Consider the following 25,396-nt stretch of genomic DNA (forward strand, 5'->3'; position numbering starts at 1 on the left):
AGTGCTTGCCTGTGAAGCCTAAGGACCCCGGTTCAAGGCTTGATTCCCCAGGACCCACGTTAACCAGATGCATAAGGGGCACATGCATCTGGAGTTCGTTTGCAGTGTCTGGAGGCCCTGGTGCACCCATTCACACACACACACTCTCTCTCTGCCTCTTTCTCTCTCTGTCTGTAGCTCTCAAATAAATAAATAAAATAAACAAAAATTTAAAAAAAGAATACATCATCATCAAATTCTGTAGCAGTCCACAGGGAGTTTTGCTGGGCTAGGTTCAAGATGAGAGCACAGCAGAGTCTGTCTGAGGCACTAAGAAGATCCTTGCCTTTCTTTTTCCACCTGCTGCAGCAGCTCTGGCTGAACTCTGTTCTCACACCTCCTCCCTGCCCTCCTACAGTTAGGAAACTTGTGACCACTCTGGGCCCACCCAGATGACTAGAGTAACCTCCCAGTTTTACGGCCATGTTGTTAGCAACTTTGATTCCCTTGCCCTGTCACCCAGCATATTCTCAGGCCCTGTGGAACAAATATAGGACATTCTGGGAAGAGAGTATGGTACCTTCCCCATGTTGCTGTTGGCTAGTGGGCAGAGGGCCGGGTGCTGCTGAAGTCCTCCAGTGCACAGGACAGCTCCCCACAACCACAAATGGCTCAGTCCCCAGTGTCCACAGCATCCTGCTGGGAAAACCTGGGAACAGAGAAGGATCTGGGGAGCTCACAACAAACAAGAGTTCATTCTACCATGAGCAGAAATAATCTGGGGAGAGCTGGAGAGATGACTTAGCAGTTAAGGCTTTTGCTTGCAAAGCCAAGGGATCCCAGTTTGATTCTTCAGGACCCATATAAGCCAGATGCACAAGGGACTCATGCATCTGCAATTTGTTTGCAGTGGTTGGAGCCCTGGTGTGCCCATTCTCTTCCTGTCTCTCCCTCTCCCCCTCCCTCCTTTCCCCTTCTCTCTCTCTGCCTCTTTCTCTCAAATAAATAAATAAATAAATATTTTTAAATTAGAAATATCTGGGGAAAGGGTCTATGGGCATTGGAGCTTAAGGTGAGGCTGGCCAAGCCAGCTGGGGAGAGGAAAAACTCCTGAATACAGGCAGGGGAACCCAGTTAAAGTTTCTAGCATTACTGTACTTAATTCCTACATATGCAGCAGCAAGACTACCACCATGTTTCATTTCTTGAACACCAGGTCAGCATCTGTCCCTCCTCAAGATTCAAGGGACACCTCACCACCACCACTGTCAGCACAGCTCAGATTTGCCCAGGCTGGCCCTGAAGCCTGCCTGAATAACTCAACGCCCTTCTTATTGTGAGACTCTGGCTGGCTCTGAATGGGGAGTAGAGGCCACTGGACACCTGATGCAGAAGGGGACTCTCTGGCAACAGATCCTATCCAGTGCAGTGCCACCGGGGCACCTAGGAGATGTAGTTCATGGCTCTCTGCTGCCACACAGTGCCCAGCACTGCCTCCTCTGAAGAAACCTCATTGGCTTTGCAAAAATAATTTCTTATAATTAACACAATGAAGAATGTTTTTGTTTTTCAATTTCTACAACTTAGTCACTGAAGTGACAGCTTTTAACTCTGGGAGGAAGATGTTTCAACTATTTTTAAGATATATGGGATGAAAGGGTGGACATTCTGAAGCTAAGTGCTACTTTAAAAACATTTAGGGCATGGTCGCACATGCCTTTAATCCCAGAACTCAAGAGGCTGAGGTATAAGGATGGCTGTGAGTTTGATGCCAGCCTGAGACTACATAGTGAATTCCAGGTCAGCCTGGATGAGCAAGACCCTACCCTGAAAAACAAAAACAAACAAAAAACACTTAAGGGCTGGAAAGATGACTTAGTGGTTAAGGTGTTTGCCTGCAAAGCCAGAGGACTCAGGTTTGATTCCCCAGTACCCACATGAAGCCAGATGCATAAGGTGGCACGAGCATCTGGAATTTGTTTGCAATGGCTAAAGGCCCTGGTGTGCCCATTCTTTCTCCCTTTCTTTCCCTTCCTCTAAAATAAATACATTAATTAAAAAAAAAAAACAGGCTTGTGCCAGGTGTTGTAAGTTTGAGGCCAGCCTGAGACTACATAGTGAAGTCTAGGTCAGCCTGGACTAAAGTGAAATCCTACCTCAAAAAACCAAAAATAAATAAATACATCAATCAATTAAAAAAGATATCTAAGGGCTGGAAAAATGGCTTAGTGGTTAAGGCATTTGCCTGCAAAACAAAGGATCCCAGTTGGATTCTCCAGGACCCACATAAGCCAGATGCACAAGGGGGCACATACATTTGGAATTCGATTGCAGTGGCTGGAGGACCTGATGTACCCATTCTTTCCTCCCCCCCCCCGCCTCTTTCTCAAATAAATAAAATCTTTTTTAAACAAAAAGACATTTAAGCTTGGGCTGAGGAGATGGTCCAGCAGTTAAAGGTAGTTGCTTCCTAAGACTGCCAGCTGTTGTTCAAACCCCCAGATGCACAATGTGGTGCATACATCTGGAGAACATGTGCAGTGGCAAGAGGCCCTGGTGAGCCCATGCTCTTTGTCTCAAAAAAAAAAAAATATTATGCTGGGCATGATGGCGTATGCCTTTAATACCATTTAATACCAGCCCTTGGAGGCAGAGGTAGGAGGATCACCATGAGTTAGAGGCCCTTATGACTCCATAGTGAATTCCAGGTCAGCCTGAACTAGGGTGAGACCCTATCTTGAAAACCCAAAAAAAAAAAGTACATATTTGCCAGGTGTACCAGGCATGGGCCGTGGTAGCACATACCTTTAATCCCAGGGGAGGAAGAGAGGCAGAGATAGGCCTTGAGTTTGAGGCCATCCTGAGATTACACTGAACCCCAGGTCAGCCTGGGCTAGAGTGAAACCCTACCTCGAAAAAACAAAAAATAGGAGGTGGGAAGGATAGTCATGCCTGGGCTTTTTGCCACTGCAAATGATGCTTGTGCCTGTGTGTATCTGGCTTCACATAGGCACTTAAGAATTTGAGAATTGAACCTTGGGTCCAGCAACACTGCTGCAATCACCTTCAACCTCTAAGTCATCCCCCCAGTCCAATAAAATGTTTTTTAAAAGTATTAAAAAACAATTTTTTAGCCGGGCGTGGTGGCGCATGCCTTTAATCCCAGCACTCGGGAGGCAGAGGTAGGAGGATTGCCATGAGTTTGAGGCCACCCTGAGACTCCATAGTGAATTCCAGGTCAGCCTGGGCTAGAGTGAGACCCTACCTCGAAAAACCAAATAATAATAATAATAACAATAATAATAAATAAATAAAGAAAAACCACAATTTTTTATGTATTTTATTTATCTGAGAGTGACAGAAAGGGACATAAAGAAGCAAATAGGAATGCATAGGCCAGGACCTCCAGCCAATGCAAATGAACTACAGGTGCATGCGCCTCCTTGTACATCTGGCTTATGTTGATACTGGGCAATCAAACCTGGATCCATAGGCTTTGCAGGTAATCCAAACACTTGGGAAGCGGAAGTAGGAGGATTGCTGTAAATTTGAGGCCACTCTGAGACTAACTTCAGGTCAGCCTGAGCTACCATGAAACAGTACTTAGAAAAAAAGAGACAAAAAGTGTGTGTGTGCACAACAGGGTCTTTTGCTGTTGCAATTGAATGCCAGGATAGCCTTACATGAGTGGCTGGGGAATTAAACCTCGGCCTGTAGGATTAATAAGCAAACACCTTTAGCCACTGAGCCATCTCCGCAAGCACTCTAAATTTTTTTTTTTTTTTTTTTGGTTTTTCGAGTTAGGGTCTCACTCTAGCCCAGGCTGACCTGGAATTCACTATGGAGTCTCAGGGTGGCCTCAAACTCACGGCAATCCTCCTACCTCTGCCTCCCGAGTGCTGGGATTAAAGGCATGCGCCACCACGCCCAGCTAAAAAATCTTTTTTGAGGTAGGTTCTCACTCTAGCCCAGACTGACCTGGAACTCACTGTGTAGTCTCATGTTGGCCTCAAACTCACAGCAATCCTCCTACCTCTGCCTCCCAAGTGCTGGGATTTAAGGTGTGTGCTACCACATCTGGCTTTTTAAAAATAACCTTATTTTTTTGTGCACTATTATATCCAATTTTTTCCTGAGACCTTTATATTTGCATGAAAAATTAGATGGGAGGGCTGGAGGGATGGCTTAGTGGTTAAGGAGTTTGCCTGCAAAGCCAAAGGACCCAGGTTCGATTCCCCAGGACCCATATTTTTTTATTTTTATTTTTTTAAAATTTTTTTTAAATTTTTTATTTATTTATTTGAGAGCGACAGACACACAGAGAAAGACAGATAGAGGGAGAGAGAGAGAATGGGCGCGCCAGAGCTTCCAGCCTCTGCAAACGAACTCCAGACACGTGCGCCCCCTTGTGCATCTGGCTAACTTGGGACCTGGGGAACCGAGCCTCGAACCGGGGTCCTTAGGCTTCACAGGCAAGCGCTTAACCGCTAAGCCATCTCTCCAGCCCCCCAGGGCCCATATTAACCAGATGCACAAGGGGTTGCATACATCTGGAGTTCGTTTGCAGTGGTTGGAGGCCCTGGTGTCCCATTCTCTCTTTCTCCCCCCCCCAATAAATAAATAAATGAAAATAAAATATTTCTAAAAATCGGATGAGGAAATGACCGTTAACACCTCCTAAGGTTGAGCTCTCTGAGCTTTGGATGATGCTGGAGAAATCACAAGCTTTTTAAAAAAAAATTATTTGAGAGAAAGAGAAAGAGGCAGATAGATAGATAGATGGGGGAGGAGGGAGAATATGGGCACACCAGGGCCTCCAGCCACTGCAAATGAACTCTAGATGCATGTGCCATCTTATGCATCTGGCTTACATGGGTACTGGGAAATCAAACCTGGGTCCTTAGGCTTGTCAGGTAAGTGCCTTAACTGGTAAGCCATCTCTCCAACCTGCAGACTTTCTGCCTCCAGAACCAAGTTAAGAATCTTTTTGAACAAAAAAATAGGCTAAGGGCTGGAGAGATGGCTTAGTGGTTAAGGAGCTTGTCTACAAAGCCAAAAGACACAGATTCAATTCCTTAGGACCTATGTAAGCCAGATGCATAAGGTGGCACATGAATCTGGAGTTCATTTGCAGTGGCTAGAGGTCCTGGTGCACCCATTACCTCTCTTTGTCAAATAAATACATAAATAATATATTTATAAAAAATCTATTAAAGCCAGGCATGGTGGTGCACCCCTTTAATCCCAGCACTCAGGAGGCAGAGGTAGGAGGATCGCCGTGAGTTCAAGGCCACCTTGAGACAACATATACCAGGTCAGCCTAGTCCAGAGTGAGACCCTACCTCGAAAAACCAAAAATAAATAATTTATTAAAAAGTAGGCTCAGGGGCTGGAGAGATGGCATAGCAGTTAAGCGTTTGCCTGTGAAGCCTAAGGACCCCAGTTCAAGGCTTGATTCCCCTAGACCGGACCCATGTTAGCCAGATGCACAAGGGGGCACACACGTTTGGTGTTCGTTTGCAGTGGCTGGAGGCCCTGGAGTGCTCATTCTCTCTATGTCTCTCTCATTCTCTCTCTCTGTCGCTCTCAAATAAATAAATAAAACAACAACAACAAAATAGGCTCAGAAACTGGGCATGGTGGCGCACACCTTTAATCCCAGCACTCAGGAGGCAGAGGTAGGAATATCACCATGAGTTCAAGGCAACCCTGAGACTACATAGTGAATTGCAGGTCAGTTTGAGCTAGAGTGAAACTGTACCTTGAAAAAAAAAAAAAAAAAGCTCGGGACACTTGAGCCCCTGAGTCAGAGCCAAATTCCCAAGACCCACAAGGTCCTGCAGGGGACATAGCCCTATCCAGTTGTCTTTTGGCTGTTGTTCACCTGCACCTCCTTCCCTGATCTCTCAGGAGATCAGTGGTGGCCCCTCACTATTAAGGCTCTGTCCCTTTATCCCATTCTTTGCCTTGAAAGCACAGGACATTCATACTTTTTTTTTTTTTTTTTTTTTTTAAATCTCTTTCCCCCTGCTAGCTCCTCAAGTCAGAGACTATAGTGTTTGGACTGGTCTATAGCATGGAGGAGATGCTCAGAAAATGTGAATGGGCCCAGTCAATTGCTTTGTCTTTATGAAATGATATGAAGCCTTTCTTTCCATAATAGTTTGACAATCTCCCTCTTGCTACTCTTATTCCAGCAAAGGTGTGCTGTGACCCTTAGCATGTTCCTTGGCTCTGATCTTTCTTTTGCTGCTTTGTCATTGAGTTCTGGACTGTTTCATCCAAGTTCTTACCAGGATATGAGCAGGCAAAGCTCTCCTGTTTTCACGTGCCCTGTGCCTCCCTCCTTCCAGTGTTACTTTCAGATTATATGATGATGTGGTCATCATGCCAGCATTCATACACTTGCATAAGCATATCTCTCTCTGTCCTGAGTCTCTGCTACCAAATGCACACAGCCATCTTACTCCTTTTTGTCACTCATTTGGTATCTGTTTGCTTCTAAGCTAGGTTAAGGGGCAGGCAACACATCCAGTCTACCTTCTCTAGTCTGCAAAGGGGAAGGCAATGAGCTGAACAGTATTTCTTCTAAGGTTGTACTGCATACCACCACTCTCCTCTCAGAGATGTGTCCTCAGCTGTGGCCAGCACTGGCTTGGAATGCCGAAGCCTTTACAGAAGTCAGCCCTGGCTGTCTATGCTCTGGCAGCCATTTCTGCCTCCCTACCCCACAAGGAAAATGATTTGTGTGGAACGGTTCTCTGGAATGGAGGCAAATGCAGATATAGGATGTACCCATTTGGTCCTATCCACCTTGACCACTGTTTGGACATTAACCAGTTTGTAATGATCCTCTGCTGCACATGCATGGGAGGGGCAGGCCTGTCAGGAAGACCCACTTTTGTACTTTCCTACACCTGTGGGGAGACTGCCTGTATATATCCTGTCTTCACGCACTTCTCTTCTTTACCCTTTCTATCAATAACACTCCAAATAAAAGCAAGCACCTGGAGATCCCGCATCCCCCTACTCCCTTATAGCATGCATGCTAAATTCCAATTCCAATAAATAAATAAATGTATGTTATTTATGTGTGTGTGAGAGAGAGAGGGAGGGAGAGAGAGGGAGAGGAAGACAGGCAGATGGAAAGATGTTTGCACCAGGGCCTTTTGCCATTGCAAATGAACTCCAGATTGCATGCACCACGTTGTGCATCTGGCTTTATGTGGGTACTGGGGAATCGACCTGGGTCCTCTGGCTTTGCCAGCAAGTGTCTTAATCACTGAGCAATCTCTCCAGCTCCCAAAGGAATTTTTTTTGTTTTTTGAGGTAGGGTCTCACTCTAGCTCAGGCCGACCTGGAATTCACTATGTAGTCTCAGGGTGGCCTCAAACTCACAGCGATCCTCCTACCTCTCTGCCTCCTGAGTGCTGGGATTAAAGGCGTGTGCCACCACGCCCGGTTTTCAACTCCTTTTGATGCACAGTTCTGTGGCTTACACTGTCCTTGTGACCCTGCCTAGCTTTGGTCCAAGTGTCATGCAGGTATGCCACGTACCAGCCCTGGGCCCCTAACCACCTGCCCAAACCCTGCTTGGTGGCCCAAGATGCTTGATTTCCAGTTCTTTGCTCTGTTTTATGTCCCACAGGGACGCACAGTTATGGCCCTTTACTGTTTGAGTAACCGCTAGCACCACAGGCTTGCCAAAACCACCTTCGCTCCCACATACAATGCCTGTTTCACTGTAGCAGGGTCATGGTTCTCTATTAGGTATGATACCACCTGTTCTCTGCCCCTGGGGTCATGTTTGAGCATTCCACACTCCACAGACCTTCGATAGAGGCAAAGGGAAGCCCACGGTCACAAATGCTGATGGGTTCTGCTGAGAGACGTCCTGAAAGCTCCTCAGAGGACCCTTTCTCAGCACTCCAGCACAAAGCCTGTGAACTGCCAGCTTCAGCTGAGGTCTGTCTCCTCTTGGCTTTCTCACTACAGGGGAACCTGCTTTTATCAAGGAGGAGGGCAAAGTCACAAGGTTCAAGGATGACCAAGGAGGTTGGAAGATGAGAGGCATCCGGAGGACCCTTAGATGGCTTGGGGAGAGAGGATCTGCATGAGGCTGCAAGGGCCACAAGAAGGACCCAGGGCACGCCCGGAGAACCTCCCAGGGGACGCTCAGAGGGCCTACCGACTCTGGAGGCCTACCTAGACAGAGGAGTGTGGAGAATCGCTCAGATGATTTGAGGATTCCACCGGGCAGGGGCGCAGGGGAGTCAGGATGTTCAGGGGCCCAAACCTGTTCGGGGAGCACAGGACAGTCATCCCGGGATGCCCAGGGCTCACCTAGGCAGGGGCGCGGAATAGACACGCGAGGATGCTAACGGGCCCACTCGGGCAGGGGAGCGGGAGAAGCCCCGGGATGCCTAGGGCCCACCCAGGCAAGGGGGAAGGAGGGGCAGCGCGGGCAGGGGAGTCGGAGGGCCACCGGGGATGCCCTGGGCCCACCCGGGGAGGGCACGCGGGCCGGCGCGGCGCGGGGTCGGGTAACGGCCCGCGCGGTGGGCGGCGGCGCCCGAGGCCCCTCCCCGCCGCCCGCGGCCGCTCCTCCTCTTCCTCTCCCGCCCGCGCCGCGGCCCTCCCGTCCCTGCGCGGCCACGGCGGCCTCGGAGGCGGCGGCGGCGGCGGCGGCGGAGCAGCGCGGCCCCTTTAAACCGCCCGCCGGCGCCCCCGCGCCCGCCCCCGCGCCGGCCCGCGCCCGCCCCCGCGCCGGCCCGCGCCCGTCCGCCCGCCCGCGCCCCGCGGCCCCGCCGCCGGCCCGGACATGGCCGCCAACATGTACAGGGTCGGAGGTAAGGCCCCGCCACGGCCTTTATGCGCCGCGGGCCCGCCGTCCGCGCTTGCCCGGCCCCGCCGCGGCCGCCCGCGCCCCTCCCCCGCGCCACCTCGCGCGCCCGCGCCCCTCCCCCAACGCGCCGCCGCGCGCCTCGGTTCTGGACGGCCCAGGGCTCGCCCCGGCCCAAAATGGCCCCTTGGCCGGCACCAGCCGGAGTGGGTGCTTGGTGGGCAAGCTGCCACCGGGAGGGGCATCTGTCCACCTGTTGGGGGCCGGGGGTGGCCGTCAGAGGCGCGAGGAGGCTAAGGGCATCCCAGTGGCCGGTGGGCCCGGCGGGCCAGAGGCCTGGGCCTGGGTCCGGGCCGAAGCCCCCGAGCAGTAGCACGTGGCTCTGAAGCGCTGGCTGCGGTCCCGCGAGTAGGAGTTTGGGGCTCCCGGGGACGAGGGGTTTCCTCCGGGGCCGTGCAGGGCCAGCTCCGTGAGCTGCGACCTGGAGTCCCATGGCAGGGTCCACATTCCTATCCAAAGCCTCTCCCACGCGGCCCTGGGGCTCCCCCTACCAGAGATTCCTGGGGGTCGGCCTCAAAGGGAACCTTTTTCCCAAGAGCTCTCTGAGTCACCCCAAACTTTTCCTTGCTGCTGCTCACCGTGGCCCAGCTAGGAGGTGCTTTACAGGCCTTGGGGAGATGAGAGGTCCCCAATGAGCTGGTCTTGGGGGAGAGCTGCCCACTCGGGCTGTCCCCCACCCCCCATTGGTTGGGACCCAGGAAGCCTCCATTTTTGAATCTTTACCCAGTTTGTGTATGTTGGGAGGCTCTGGGGTCCTCTTGCACATACCTTATCCATACTGATCCCCTTCATTTTATCCCATGGTCTTTTGACTCTCGCTGGGCTTGTTGACTCTCTGGGATCACAGGGTTAATGTGCATGAGCCTTCCCAGGTCTCTGGTACTATCTTTTTCCACCAGCAAAGTGGGCTTCTACTCTGGGAGAGCAACGCTGTGGGACAGGACCAGGGGATACCTCTGCTTGCTTGGTCCCCCATATGATCCTGACCCCTGAGTGCCCAGGATGTACCCTTCTCACAAGAGCATGGTCAAGCCATGCCTGCTCTGCGGCCTTGGGCACATCCTTGCAACTGTTTCCACTTGAATGGGTGGTCCTACCCCTAGGGGTCTTGTGGGAGCCCCACAGGGCACGGTCTTGGGTAGTGGGACTCTGCAAGGTAGGGACCACCATTGCCTTTCCAGCATTGCCAGTCCCAGGGGAAATGGGTCAGAGCACTAGATGGCTGGAGCTCACTGGTCTTTATGCAGGGCAGAGGCCAGTTCTGCTGTGCTCATGACTATCCTAGTGATGTTCCTGCATGTGCTGGGCCCATAGACCACCTTCCTCCCCCAACATAAGGTCCCCAAGGCACCTGCTGACCTTGCAGCTTCTTAAACTCCAGCATCCCTGTTGTGGAAGGTTCTTCCTCACTTGTGCAAAGCCTCCATGATCCAAGTCTTCAGACTGGTCCTTGTGTGGTTTCTCCTCATGACGGTCTATCTCATGCCTTGAGGAGAGCAGTGAGTGATAAGCGCATGGAGGTCTGTATCTATTGCCAGGAAGAGGGTGGCAGTGTGAGTGAGATGGGGTTTAGGACTCTGGGTACTCAACTCAGGCACTTCAGCCAGGCCCTGAGGGTCTTACCCACTCCTGCCTTGCTGGGGGATGCTTATGAGGGCTTGGAGTGGGAACTGTAGCTAGGACCCCAGCACACTGGCAAGGAAGGCCTGAGCCCTGACTTGGGTCTCTCTGCTACCTTGCTTGGCTGGCAGGCTGTTTGTGCCTCAATTTCCCTGTGGTGTGCTTAAGGATCCATCTCTGTCCTCATTTTGTGTCCTGCGGCAGCCATCCTGGCCTGTCTGGGGTCCCATGGGGGCTGATCTGCAGTGCCAGGAGAGACACCTTTCCCCTTTGTGTAGTTGAGGATCAGCAACAGTCAGGGTCCCTCTTCATGTGCAGCCTTGAGTATGGGATGGTGAACTTACAGGAGCTGTCAGTCCCCAGCACCTACCGTGTGTCCTTAGCAGGTGGCGGAAGGGCCCCTAAAGATGGACTTGCCTCAGTCCCTGCTTGCTTACAGGGATTCCTGGTGCCACTTAGAAAGTCCTGGTTGGCTCTTGGCCTCTTATCCTGATACTGCTGGCCAAATTCTCAAAACACCCTCTGAGCAGGCCTCTCAGTTCAGGGGTCTGGTCCTCTGGGCAGCCTGCTCTGTCCTGGGAGGGTGGCTGGTGGAGACCTAGGTTGGGACCTCTGTCAGTGGGTATATGTAGCAGAGAAGAGTATAGATGCCCATTAAGTCTTGAATTCCAGATAAACAGCCATGTCCCACTGTAAGTGTGCTCCAAGTGTTACATGGGTCATATGCCAGAAGAGTGGTCTGCTATGCAGCATCTGGGTACCCTGTGTCCTCCCTGCAGGTCAACTGGAGGTCCTCCTAGGGTAGGCTGGGTGGAGTGAAGGTTCAATGGCCAAGGTTGTGTGCCAACTGATTGCCTGGGTGAAGTGGTCAGCCAGGGAGAGAACATGGCCTGCTTCTTCCTTGGTAAATTGGCTGGCTGTACAGAGGCCACATTCCAATGCCTTGCAAGTGTGATGTGTGGTGGACTCAGGGTCTGTCCTTGCTGAGACTATCCTGTGAGACTGAGGGTTGAGGAAGGCCTGGGGCAGCTGAATTTCTTTCCTTTCTCCTCCCTTCTCCCCTCCCCCCCTTCCTTCTGTCTTTCTTTTTCTTTTCTTTTTTCTTTTTTTTTTTTTTTTTTTTCGGTAAGGTCTTACTCCAGTCCAGGCTGACCTGGAATTCACTATGTAGTCTCAGGCTGGCCTTGAACTCACAGCAATCCTCCTACCTCTGCTTCCTGAGTGCTGAGATTACCATCACGCCTGCCTTCTGTCTCTTTCCCTCCCTCCCTCCCTCCCTTCCTTCCTTCCCTCCCATTCTTTATAGATAGATACATAATTGAGAGAGAGAAAATGGGTGTACCAGGGTCTCCAGCTGCTGCACATGAATTCCAGACACATGTGCCACCTTGTGCATCTGGCTTGGGTACTGGGAAATCGAACCTGGGTCCTTACGTTTTGCAGGCACATGCCTTAACCTCTAAGTCGTCTCTCTAGCCTGCTTCTGTGTTTTTTAAAACAAACAAAAAAATATATTTGATAGCATGTGTGAATATGGGCATGCATGGACCTCTTGCCACTGCAAACTCCAGATGCATGTTTCAGATTGGGGGACCAGCTTTACGTTGATACTGGAGAGTCAAACTCAGAGTAGCAGGCTTTGCAAGCAAGTGCCTTTAATTGTTGAGACATCACCAGAACTTTGAGTGTTTCTGTCTCTTTCTCTTTCTTTTTTCTTTTTTTGAGGTAGGGTCTTCTGCCCAAGCTGGCCTGGAATGCACTATGTAGTCTCAGGCTGGCTTCAAACTCATGGCGATCCTCATACCTCTGCCTCCTGAGTGCTATACAGGTATGCACCACCACACCTGGCAGCATTTTCACTTAAAAAAATTTTTTTAAGCTGGAGGGATGGCTTGGTGGTTAAGTCATTTTTCTGCAAAGCCAAAGAACCCAGGTTCAATTACCCAGGACCCACGTTAGCCTGATGCACAAGGGGGTGCATGCATCTGGAGTTCTTTTGCAGTGGCTGCAGGCCCTGGCACACCCATGCTCTCTCTCTCTCTATCCCCCCTCCCTTCCTTCCTCCCTCCTTCTCTGTCAGATAAATAAATAAAATATATATATATATATAAATTTTAAGCCAGGTGTGGTGGCGCATGCCTTTAATCCCAGCACTCAGGAGGCAGAGGTAGGAGAATCACTATGAGTTCAAGGCCACCCTGAGACTACATAGTGAATTCCAGGTCAGCCTGAGCTAGAGTGAGACCCTACCTCAAAAAACAAACAGGGCTGGAGAGACGGCTTAGCGGTTAAGCGCTTGCCTGTGAAGCCTAAGGACCCCGGTTCAAGGCTTCATTCCCCAGGACCCACGTTAGCCAGATGCACAAGGGGGCGGACGCATCTGGAGTTTGTTTGCAGTGGCTGGAAGCCCTGGCACGCCCATTCTCTCTCTCTCTCTCTCTCTCTCTCTCTCTCTCTCTCTCTCTCTCTCTCTCTGCCTCTTTCTCTCGCTGTCTGTTGCTCTCAAGTAAATAAATAAAAATTAAACAAACAAACAAAAATTTTAGCTGGGTATGGTGGCACACCTTTAATCCCAGTACATGGGAGGCAGAGGTAGGAGGATCACCATGAGTCTGAGGCCAGCCTGAGACTGCGTAGTGCAACCCAAGCCAGCATGGGCTAGAGGGAGACCATACCTTGAAAATCAAAACAAACAAAAATGTATATACACACGTACGTATATATTGCAGTGCTGGGGAATCAAACCCAGGGCCTTGACAAGCATTCCACTGCTGAGCTGCAACTTCAGTCCCAGCATTTTTAGTTCAATTGAAATTTGCAGGCAAGTGCCTCAACCACTAAGCCATCTCTCCAGTCCCTCAGTTGAATTTTTTTGTTTATTTTTATTTCTTTATTTATTTGAGAGTGACAGAGAGAGAAAGAGGCAGAAGAGAGAGAGAATGGGCGCACCAGGGCCTCCAGCCACTGCAAATGAACTCCAGATGCATGTGCCCCTTGTGCATCTGGCTAACATGGGTCCTGGGGAATTGAGCCCTGAACTAGGATCCTTAGGTTTCACAGGCAAGCGCTTAACTGCTAAGCCATCTCTACAGCCCTGAAATTTTTTATCTAAGACACTCCCAGGATGAAAATTTCAGACCTAAACCATGAGACTGTAGTGTCCTGGTCTCTGGTCTTCTCTAGTGTGTGACGACTTTGAGTGGTCCCACTGAGGCTTTTGGGTCCTGCCCAGCTTTTTCCTATTGCAGCACATACCACAGGGAAGACCTGAGATGTCATGGCTCTCCCTTCTGTGAGAGAGCATCATGGATAGCAGATGTTGTAAAAGCAGGCCGCGGGCTCGGGTGGGAGAGTGTCATTAGAGGAACATGGGGTTGCCCTACACAACTTGTGAGAGAAGGCTCCAGGGCATCCTTTTTTCTTTTTCTTTTTTGTTTTTCAAGGTAGAGTCTTGCCCTAGCCCAGGCTGACCTGTAATTCACTATGTAGTCTCAGGGCAGCCTTGAACTCACAGCGATCCTCCTACCTCTGCCTCCCTAATGCTAGGATTAAAGGCGTGTTCCACCACACCTGGCCAGGACACCCTTTCTTAACCCTCACAAAGACTTGCTTTTTGCCCTGCCTTGTGCTGAGCAGAGCTAGATTGCTTTAGTATGGGGTGGGAGGTGAGGCTGGGTACCTGCTTTTGGCCTCAGTTGCTACTTTTTTGTTTTATTTGAAGGTAGGGTCGTACTCTAGCCCAGGCTGACTTGAAACTCACTCTAGTTCCAGACTGGCTTCTAACTCATAGCAATCCTCCTATCTCTCCCAAGTGCTAGGATTAAAGGTGTGTGCCAGCATGCTGGACTAAATCATTTTGTTTTGAGAGAAAGATTTGGTCATTAAACAACTCTTGGATTAACAAACAGAGAAAAAAAAGGAACCTGGAGTAAATGATCCAAAGAAGCTGCTTTTGCGGCTAAAGCTCCCATAACAGGCTTACTGGGTCTGGTGTCATCTGCAGTGGCCATCAAAGTCGTTCTATGGAGCAGGGATATGGGGTCCTGTGGTCAGAGTTTCTCTCAGGAGTGTCACATGGGAAGACAGGGATACTCCGTGCTTCTTGGGGGTGGGGGTGGGTACAGGCCCTTACCTGCCCTGTCTGCCTCCAGTTGAACTTGGGTGCTCAGATTTTGAGTTCAGCTTTGCCTGACTGTTGCTCTACTCCCCTAGAATCTGAGGCTTTGGTCCACCCAGTCCATGTGCAGCCTGACATCAAGCTATTCTCAGGAAATTAAAAGTGTTGTTGCTTCCTTGCCTGGTACTCTCTCCTTGGACCCTGTACCTCAGTGACATCCCCCAAACTGCCCACAACTGAGTATCACCAGCAGGGATCCTTTAGTGACACTGGGTAAAAAGTCTTTGTGGGCCCCTCTTGCTGGTGTGACAGCCTGAAGGGTGTTGGGGTTGCCTCCTCAGCTGTGGTTCTGGGTGTACCATAGGTGGAGCCCTGAGAGAGGCTTTGGGTGGCTGTAGCCACCAGTCTGCAAGGTGATGTCAGGTGTCACCCTAGCACCTTATCCTGGGTAGGTGCATGGTCACCTATGTGCCCAGTTGGGGTCTAGCCCCTCCCAGGGCTTGCCACAGTACAGTCCTCGTGCCCATAGGATGTAACCCCCAAGGCTGGAACTTCAGGGAAGTGTCTTGCACATAGTCCCCATGTTGTTGCTTGCTGACCAGGGTTCTGGTGATGCCCTCTGCAGTTCTTCCCAACTCAGGCCCCTGACTTCTTGGGGAGACGATCCTTCTGAGCAGCAGATCCTGTTTATGCCCTTGTTCATGCTTACAGCTGCTTAGAGGGCCTGTAATCTGGCTTCCTGCTTTCAGGCTCTTCTGTCCCGTAGGGGCCCTATGGCCCAAAGCACTTGCATGGCTTGCCTATGTCCCAAACAGCTCTGCCTCAGCCCAAGGGGTCGGTGCTTGAGCTATTGGTGATGGCTTTAGGCTGGGGCATCTGGAAAGCTCCTCTAGGTTCCTGGTTAGGGGTTCGCAGGCAAAGGTTCTTTCCTTACCTAAGAGTGGAAGGAAATGGTCAGTGGCAGGGCCTGGCTCAGTGCTACAGTTGGAGTCTTCATAGTGGACATGACTAAAACTGACACAACTGAAAATGAGCCCTAAGACCTGTACTGGTGAGTCAGCAGAATCCCCCACCCCACCCATTGGGCTACCTGGTTACCTGTGCACACTGGACACTTAACCCCAGTAGTTGTTTATCACTTGCTTTTACAGGTAGGATCTGGTCTCTCCCATCCATGAACTTTGTGGGAACTGTGAGGTGGTTCCCTGTACTTGTTGCTCTCCAAGGTCATCACTGTTCCCAGGGGCCCTCCAGTATGAAATGGAGTCCAAGCTGGGCCGACAGGCCTATGGGGACTACTGAGGTCCTGGTAGGGAGGCAGGACCTGGATAAGGATGGAGGACAATACCCACGAAATTGGTTGAGGCCATGACTACCGGAGCATCCAAGTCTAGTAGGCCAAGGCATAGGACAGAGAGCTGAGATGCTGTCATGTGGTTGTGGCTCTGGAGCAGGCCTGCAAATTGTTTTCTTGAGGACTGGTCTGTTTTTCTGTATTCTGTCCCTAAACTTGAAAAAGGAAAACACTTCTGTCTCTGGCTATACTGGATCTGACTTAGAGTGAGGTGTGAGCTGTGGGAGTGGGACCTGGAGGGGAGTTGCGGCTGTCTTTCACATCTGTCGTGCTAGGATCCTCTACGTTCATATAGCTGCTGCCTGCCTTCTCTAACTTCCGGTAAGCAGGCTTCTTTCTCTGTCTTTAGTGCTGTGCATTTTGTTTCTTTGCTGGTGACCTCTCTGTCTGGTGACCCCCACTGCACTGCTGGCATGCTGTCTAGTGGTCCTGAGTGCCAGGCTCTATTGGTTCAGAGGTGTGAGTCACCATGCTCTGAGCCTGAGTTAGGCATTAGTAAATAAGAAGACCTGTTAATTATAAAACAGGACCACTAGGGCTTGTTTCACAAAAATGCCCTGACCAGAGGCTCACAGGGCCTTGCCTGTTCCTGGAGGAAGGGGGTCTGTGTTCAGTAGTTGGTGACCATGGTGATGGAGAACTAAGCTGTTGTGGAACAAGTGTGGGCTCTACTATGTATATGTATGTATGTATATTAAGATGTCTTTAAGTATACTTTATATAAGCAGAGCTGTGGTTTATTTTTTGTTTGTGTGTGGTATTTGTTTTGTGGTGTATATACATGTATGTGCATGCAAATGTGTGCTCTCATGTATATGCATGCAGAGGGCAGAGTCCCTCCCTGATTCTGGATCTTGCTGCTTTCACGGCAGTCCTCCTACTCCTCCTACCTCGAGGTAGGAGGACTGCCGAGAGTTTGAGACCACCCTGAGACTACATAGTGAATTCCAGGTCAGCCTGAGCTAGAGTGAGACCCTACTGTGGAAAACCGAAAGAAAAACAAAAGGTCATAGGTTCTCGTTTCTCCTATATAAAAATGTCAAGTCTTGGGCTGGAGAGATGGCTTAGCCGTTAAGCGCTTGCCTGGGAAGACTAAGGACCCCGGTTCGAGGCTCGATTTCCCAGGACCCACGTCAGCCAGATGCACAAGGGGGCACGTGCGTCTGGAGTTCCTTTGCAGTGGCTAGAAACTCTGGCACGTCCATTCTCTCTCTCTATCAGCCTTTCTCTGTCTGTCGCTCTCAAATAAAAATAAATTTAAAAAAAATGCCAAGTCTCATGGTTTAGGTTGAATGGCCAGTCTACATTTAGCTTCATGAGAAATGGGCAAGTGATATTCCAAAGTTCTCCGAGTGAGAATCAGCCCCTGATTTAAAAAAGAAAAATTAAATACATATATTTTTTGGTTTTTCAAGGTAGGGTCTCATTCTGGGGTTTAAAGGCATGCCCAGCCATTTTATTTATTTATTTGAGAGAGGGAGGAGGAGGCAGATAGAGAGAATGGGTGTGCCAGGGCCTCTAGCCATTGCAAATGAACTCTAGACATGTGTGCCACCTTGTGTATCTGTATTTATGTGGGTACTAGGAAATCGAACCTGCATCCTTTGGCTTTGTCAGTAAATGCTTTAACCACTAAGCCATCTCTCCAGCTCTGACTGCCTGTTTTTTTTTTTGGTTTTTTTTTTTTTTTATTCTTATTTATTTGAGTGCGACAGAGAGAGATAGAGGCAGAGAGAGAGGGAGAAGATAGAGAATGGATGCGCCAGGGCCTCTAGCCACTGCAAATGAACTCCAGACATGTGCGCCTCCTTGTGCATCTGGCTAACGTGGGTCCTGGGGAATCGAGCCTCGAACCGGGGTTCTTAGGCTTCATAGGCAAGCGTTTAACCGCTAAGCTAACTCTCTAGCCCTGACTGCTTGTTTTTAATCTATCTATCCATCTATCTTTCTTTCTCACTCTCCTTTCTTTCTTTCTTCCTTTCTTTTTTTTTTTTTTTTTGTGGTAGGGTCTCACTCTAGCCCAGCCCGACCTGGAATTCACTATATATTCTCAGGCTGACCTTGAACTCATGGTGATCCTCCTGAGTGCTGGGATTAAAGGCGTGTATCACCGTGCCCAGCTTTTTAAAACTATTATTATTAAGAACATACTTTGTATGGATACGTTGTGTGTTTGTACCATATTTTCCCTTCCCCTGTCACCATTCTGCTGGGCCCCTCCTCAGTGGGATTGCTGGTATTCTAACCCATGGGGTTTTGGGGTATGTGTTCTTGGAGCACCATTCAGTTACTGGATGGAGGCAATGCCTCTAGGCATGTCTTCCAACCTGTGGTTCTTACAATCCCTGCCCCACTCCCTTTCACAAAATTCCCTGAGCCATGGTGGGTGAGTTGTTTTTTTTTTTTTAATCTTTTTTTTGTGGGTGAGTTTTAAGTCTACTTCAGTGATGAGCTCTCAGGAGCCTCTGGATCTCTGCTTTGGTAAGTGTTGAGTGTACTCAATGTCTCCTTCACCCTGGCACTGATTGTCAGGCTCACCATGGAAGCTCATCTACCCAATTCCTCCATTGTTTCACCTGGGCCTTGGCTGAAATATGAGGGGTGATTTATCTCCTCTGGTCTTGCTACCTTTCTTTGCGCGCACCCTCCCATTCAGGGCATCCTATTGATTTATTTTGTGAGTTGGAAATCTAACTTAGAGTCTGCTTATGCTGGACAAGTAAGTGCTCCATAGCTTAACTACACTCTACCCATGGATTTATTTTTTAATCTGGATTTGAGACCTTTTTCAGAGGACTGAAATTGAGCATTTTGTGACTAAGAAATCCCCTTAATTCAGAGTTACAAAGTGTCCTTTCTTGTTGCAGATTCCTTGTAGTTTTCAGTCTTATTTTAGCCTCTACTTAGGTTAGTGTCTATGAGAGGGTCAGGATGTTTTTTTTTTTTTGGCTTTTGCAGGTGCATGTCCAGTTGATATTTACCATTTGTTAAAAACACCCCTTCTTCCCACTGAATTGTCTTCATACTTTGTCAGAAATCAGTTTGTCCCACGTTGTTGCCCTATTGGCTATGCTTTCCCATGGGTCTGTGTGTCTCTTTAGCTAGGACACATTGTCTTGCCCATTATTGCAGCTCTGTCCTGGTGGTTTTGGAAATCAGGTAGAGTCCTCCAACTTTGCTCTTTTCAAAATTGTACAGCTTGTCTGTTTTATTTATTTATTTTTACTTTTTCTTAAAACATGTTGATTTCTAAAAAAAAACAAACAAGCAAACAAACTAGTGGGAGGACTGGATCATCACTGTGGGGGAGGATTGACATCCTGGCCAATACCAACGCCTCTGAGAGACTTGCACAGTGCACCAACTGGGTCTTTGTGACTCATGAGCCAAGAATGGCATTTATATTTTTTTTACATGGTGGAGAAGGAAAATCAAAAGCATGCTTTATAACATGAGAAAATTTTATGAAATTCAAATTTCAGTGGCCATAAATAAAGTTTATTGGAACATGGCCATGTTTAAGTTAACATGTATATTCTGTGGCAACCTAAGCTATTACTAGCCTGCTTTTTCTTCTCACAGCAGCACAGAGCACTGCAGCCCTGTTGCCAGTGCTGTGGGATAGTAGGGGTACTCTCCCATCAGCAGCCAGTCAGGTCTCCAGGGGACACCATCCTGGTGGCTTGTGATTAAACAGGGCTCTGATGTCAGGCCCTACAGGCCAAGGACTCAGCTCCACAGGACATCCCACTTTACAGCTTTACACCTTTAGTTATAGGTCAGGGCTTCTGCTACACCCTGTTCTGGTTCACTTAATTTGCTGGAGCAGCTTACAGCGTGAACACTGAGTGTGTTTGATGGTTTATTACAAGGGATGCCATAGGACTGGGGGAATGGCTCAGTTAGTAAAATACTTGCCACATAAGCATGAGGATCTGAGTTTGGTTCTTAGGCCCCAAGTAAAAATGCTGGGTGTAGTGGTGCACAGTTGTAATGGCAGCATTGGGGAGGCAGAGACAGAAGGATCCCTGAAGCTCTCTGCAGCCTAACTGGTGAGCCTCAGGCCAACGTGAGACCCTGTCTCAAAAAGATGGGTAAGTGTCTGAGGAATGTCACTTAAGGTTGTTCTGTGGCCTCTACGTGCATGTGCATCCACACAAGCCACAAATACACACAAATCACAAAGCAGACAGATGAGTAAGTGGATAGGGCATCCATGCGGCTTCCATTCCTCTAGTGGCTTTCCCCTCCTTCAGATGCCTCCATATATTCAGCTGCACAAAGTTCTCTGAACCAAGGCTGTTCATTTATGGAGTCTCCAGTACATAGTCAGGATCAAGTCCAGTGGCTACTGGTGACCAGCTCAGCTTATAAAGCCTATCCCCTCCCTGAAGGTGGTAGGCTGAAAGACCCAGCCTTCTGATCCTACTTGATCTTTTTAGGTCCAGTCTCACCCTGTGGCCTCAGAAACCCTAGCACAGCCATCACATTAGCATCCTGTGTTAGTCACCTTTTTGTTGCTGTGACTATTTGAGATGATTAACTTACAAAGAAGAAAGATTTATTTTGGTTCATGTTTCTGAGGTGTCTGTCATAGCTTCATGCTGTTCTAAACCAGACACAACTTATGGGAGGAAGGGATTTATTTCAGTTTATAGATCCAGGGGAAGTTCCATGATGGTGGAAGGAGCTGGCCCCTTTCATAGGTCCTCACAGAGGGAAGGAACCACCACCAGCACCACCAAAAAGCAAGCATACTCTGGGAACCCCAGATAGTGCTCAGGCACTCTGCATACCTTTTAGACCTCATAGGGACACTCACCTCTTCCAGTCAAGTGGCTTGAAATCTAAGTTAGAAGCTTTCATAAAGCATTTGAGTCTATTGGGGGACATGAATTGAAACTACCACACTGTCTGTGGTCACTTGCACTTGTTGGCACACGTTTCTGAGGTGTCCATCTATGGTCATCTATTCCTGTTGTCTTTGAGCCTGTGGCACAGCAGGATATTGGGATGGAAATGGGTGGAGGAGCAAAGTTGCTTCCCTTATGGCAGCTGGGGCAGTAAAGAAAAATAAGAGGGCTGGAGATATGGCTTAGAGGTTATGGTGCTTGCCTATAAAGCCTAAAGACTCAGGTTTGATCCTCCATAACCCATGTAAGCTAGATGCACATGGTGGCGATACATGCATCTGGGGTTTGTTTGCAGTGGCTCTCATAAATAAATTAAAAATATATTTTAAGACAATAGGAAGAGCCTGGTATGGCATCTTACACCTTTAATCCCAGCACTTGGAAGGCAGATATAGGAGGATGTGAGTTTGAGACCAGCCTGAGATTACATCAACCTGGACATCTTACCTTGAAAGCAAACAAACAAAAAAAAGTTTTTTTTTTTTTTAATAGGAAGAGACCCCAGACCATACCACTTCCTTCCTTCCCTCCTTCCCTCTCTTTCTTTCTTTCTTCCCTTCCTTTTTTTTTTTTTTTTTTTTTTTTTTGGCTTTTTGAGGTAGGGTCTCACTCTGGTCCAGGCTGACCTGGAATTCACTATGTAGTCTCAGGGTGGCCTTGAACTCATGGCAATCCTCCTACCTCTGCCTCCCAAGTGCTGGGATTAAAGGCATGCACCACCACGGCCGGCCTGCCTTTCTTTCTTTCTTTCTTTCTTCCTTCCTTCCTTCCTTCCTTCCTTCCTTCCTTCCTTCCTGCCTTTCTTTCTTTCTTTCTTTCTTTCTTTCTTTCTCCCTCTCTCTCTCTCTCTTTCTTTCTTTCTTTCTTTCTTTCTTTCTTCTTTCTTTTTCCCCTAGGTAGTGTCTCACTCTAGCCCAGGCTGAGTTGGTCTCAGGGTGGCCTTGAACTCATCATGGTGATCCTCCTACCTCTCAGTAGTACCACCTCCCAGTAGCCACATGTTGGGGGCCAAGCATGAATCTTGAGGGCACTCCAGATGAATTGCAGCCATATGTGCCAGGAAATAAGGACAAGGACTGAACAGCTATTTTTTTGTCATGGTGTCACAGTGACCATTGCTTTTTGTGTGTGTGCTCAACACTATGGAGCTGCATGGATACAATGGCAGCCCTTAGCATTATTTTATTTATTTATTTCCAAGGGGGGAGGAAGAGAGTATGAATTGGATATGCCAGGGCTTCTAGCTGTTGCAAACAAACTCCAGATGTATGCTCCACTTTGTGCATCTGGCTTTATGTGGGTACACAGGAATTGAACCCAGGTCATTGGGCATTCAGGCAAGTGTCTTCTATTGGCCCATATCTTTAGCTCTTAGCATTTTAAGATGATATGTGTTGCTGTGTCTTAACATACCCAGTTGTGAAGTGGGGGCTTCAAATGTTGCGTGTTTTTTGTTTGTTTATTTTATTTTTTTTGAGGTAGGGTCTCACTATAGCCCAGTCTGATCTGGAATTCACTGTGTAGTCTCAGGCTGGCCTCGAACTCATGCTAATCCTCCAACCGCTGCCTCCCAAGTGCTAGGTCTAAAGGCATGCACCACCATGCCCGGCAAATGTTGGGATTTTCAGACCCAGTATCAGGTATGTCATCAGTCATTGTCTTGTATGGCAGAGGCTTGTTCAGGATTCAGGACATAGTTGTTGTGGGAGGGAAAAATGGTACATGTTGGCATCACAAGATTCCTGACCTGAGGAAGCATAATGTTCAGAATAGAAAGTTGATCCTCAGGAAATAAAAGATGAACTTGTGGATACAGTCAGATGTCAAGTCACTCATTTATTTATTTATTTTTCAAGGTAAGGTCTCACTCTAGCTCAGGCTGACCTGGGATTCACTATGTAGTCTCAGGGTGGCCTTGAACTCACAGCAATCCTCCTACCTCTGCCTCCCAAATGCTGGGATTAAAAGAGTGTACCACTATGCCCGGACACTTCTCTTTGATTAATAAATGAGTGAGGCCACCCTGAGACTACACAGTGAATTTCAGGTCAGCCTGGACTAGATGGAGACAGAGAAAAAAAAGAGGGGGGAAAAAAAGAGACAGAGAGAGAAAAGTGTCCTGAGGAGATGAGCCACCCTAGGCAATGCTTCAAGAAGCTGAGGGCTTTCAGGCATTCCTGTAGTTGGAACAGTGAGAGGTATCTTGCGGCTTCTTGGTTCTTGGTAAGCTGATGTTCCTGGGGCTACTCAGTTACTCAGTGGAGGTATTAGAGGGAGGTATGAGCTTCTGGAACAATGCATAGTCAGGATACTCTGGGGAAGTGCTTAGTGCAAACTAGAATGGAGTCTGCTAAAATCTGTGACAAATGGGTTATATGGAGCAAACAGAGGTGTGGATTGATGAATAAGAATGCAAAGTACTCAGCCTTTTTTTTTTTTTTCCTTTGGAGGTATGGTCACACTTTAGCCCAGGCTGACCTGGAACTCATCCTGTAATTCCAGGCTGGCCTTGAACTCACAGTGAGTCTACCTCTGACTCCCAAGTGCTGGGGTCAAAGGTGTGTGCTACCATGCCTAGCTGGAAATAGCCTTTTACCCACTGGCTAATCAGTAGGTGCTCTGTCATATCTCTGCACCAGTACTATGGACAATGCTTGCCTGACCTCATGTACTTGACTGTTACTAGTCCTAGAACAGTTGTCAAAAACTGAAGCTGAGGGCTGGAGAGATGGCTCAGCAGTTAAGGAGCTTGCCTATAGAGCCTAACAACCATAGTTCAGTTCCCTAGTACCCATGTAAAGCCAGATGCACAAAGTGACACATGTGTCTGGAGTTCATTTGCAGTAGCTGGAGGCCCTGGCGTGCCCATTCTGTCTGTCTGTCTCTTCTCCCTGTCTGTCTGCTTACAGGTAAATAAATAACATTAAAACAAACAAACAAAAGCAGAAGCTGAGCTGGGCATGGTAGCACACACCTTTAATACCAGCACTGGGAGGCAGAGGTAGGAGTTCAAGGCCACCCTGTCACTACATAGTGAATTCCAGGTCAGCCTGGGCTAGAATGAAACCCTACCTCAAACCCCCCCCCCAAAAAAAAGCTGAATATCCTGCCCTGACCCACTGCAGTTCAGCATGGTAGCTTGGCAGTGCTCAAACTCAGGCTAGAGTGAAAGATTCCAGGAAAGAGACTGACCACTTGTAATCACATCAATGAAGCAGGAAGTGATTTAAAATATTTTATTTAGGGCTGGAGAGATGGCTAAGCAGTTAAGGCACTTGCCTATGAAGTCTTAAGGACCCAGGTTCAATTCTCTAGATGCACAAGGTAACACATGCATTTGGAGTTTGTTTGTAGTGGTTAGAGGCCCTGGTGGACTCATTCTCTGTCTTTGTCTCTCCTCTGTCTGTCTCAAATAAAAGTAAATTTAAAAATAAAGCTGTAGAGATGGCTTAGTGGTTAAGGCGTTTGCCTGCAGAGCTAAAGGACCTTGGTTCAATTCCCCAGGACCCATGTAAGCCGGCTGGAGACCCTGGCACACCCATGCTGTCTCTCTCTGTCTGTTTGTCTCTCTCTCTCAAATAAATAAAAACATTTATTTTTTAAATTTTTATTAACATTTTCCATGATTATAAAAAAATACCCCATGGTAATTCCTTCCCTCCCCACCCCTACACTTTCCCCTTTGAAATTCCATTCTCCATCATATTACCTCCCATTACAATCATTGTACTTAAACATATATACAATATCAACCTATTAAGTATCCTCCTCCCTTCCTTTCTCTTCCCTTTATGTCTCCTTTTTAACGTACTAGCCTCTGCTACCAAGTATTTTCCTTCTCACGCAGAAGCCCAGTCATCTGTAGCTAGGATCCACATATGAGAGAGAACATGTGGCGCTTGGCTTTCTGGGCCTGGGTTACCTCACTTAGTATAATCCTTTCCAGGTCCATCCATTTTTCTGCAAATTTCATACCTTCATTTTTCTTTACCGCTGAGTAGAACTCCATTGTATAAATGTGCCACATCTTCATTATCCACTCATCAGTTGAGGGACATTTAGGCTGGTTCCATTTCCCAGCTATTATAAATTGAGCAGCAATAAACATGGTAGAGCACGTACTTCTAAGGAAATGAGATGAGTCCTTTGGATATATGCCTAGGAGTGCTATAGCTGGGTCATATGGTAGGTCAATCTTTAGCTGAAAAACATTTATTTTTAATTTTTGTTTTTTCAAGGTAGGGTCTTGGTTTATCCCAGGCTGACCTGGAATCCACTTTGTGGTCTCAGGGTGGCCTTGAACTCATGGCACTCCTCCTACCTCTGCCTTCTGAGGGCTTGGATTAAAGGCGTGCACCACCATGCTCAGCTTAAAATATTTTTGTTTATTTGAGAGAAAGAGAGAGAGAGAGGGAGAGAGAAAGAGAGAGAGAGAGAGAGAGAGCAAGCATGCCAGGGCCTCCAGCCACTGCAAATGAACTCCAAGTGCATGTACCATCATGTGCATCTGG

General features: G+C 48.4%; 1 protein-coding gene across 8 annotated transcripts in view; it reads left to right on the forward strand.

The window, feature by feature from the left end:
* The first annotated feature begins 8,760 nt into the window (after window positions 1-8,760).
* Window positions 8,761-25,396, forward strand: part of Mta1 (metastasis associated 1) — a 54,157-nt gene continuing 37,521 nt past the window's right edge. For all 8 annotated transcript variants that reach the window (XM_045153988.1, XM_045153989.1, XM_045153990.1 and 5 more), the window contains exon 1: window positions 8,761-8,828. In XM_045153988.1, coding sequence (XP_045009923.1) covers window positions 8,801-8,828 — 28 coding nt within the window. In that variant the 5' untranslated portion in view covers window positions 8,761-8,800. The remainder of the gene's footprint in view (window positions 8,829-25,396) is intronic.

The sequence above is a fragment of the Jaculus jaculus genome, chromosome 7 (genome assembly GCF_020740685.1).
Source record: "Jaculus jaculus isolate mJacJac1 chromosome 7, mJacJac1.mat.Y.cur, whole genome shotgun sequence".
Classification (NCBI taxonomy): Eukaryota; Metazoa; Chordata; class Mammalia; order Rodentia; family Dipodidae; genus Jaculus; species Jaculus jaculus.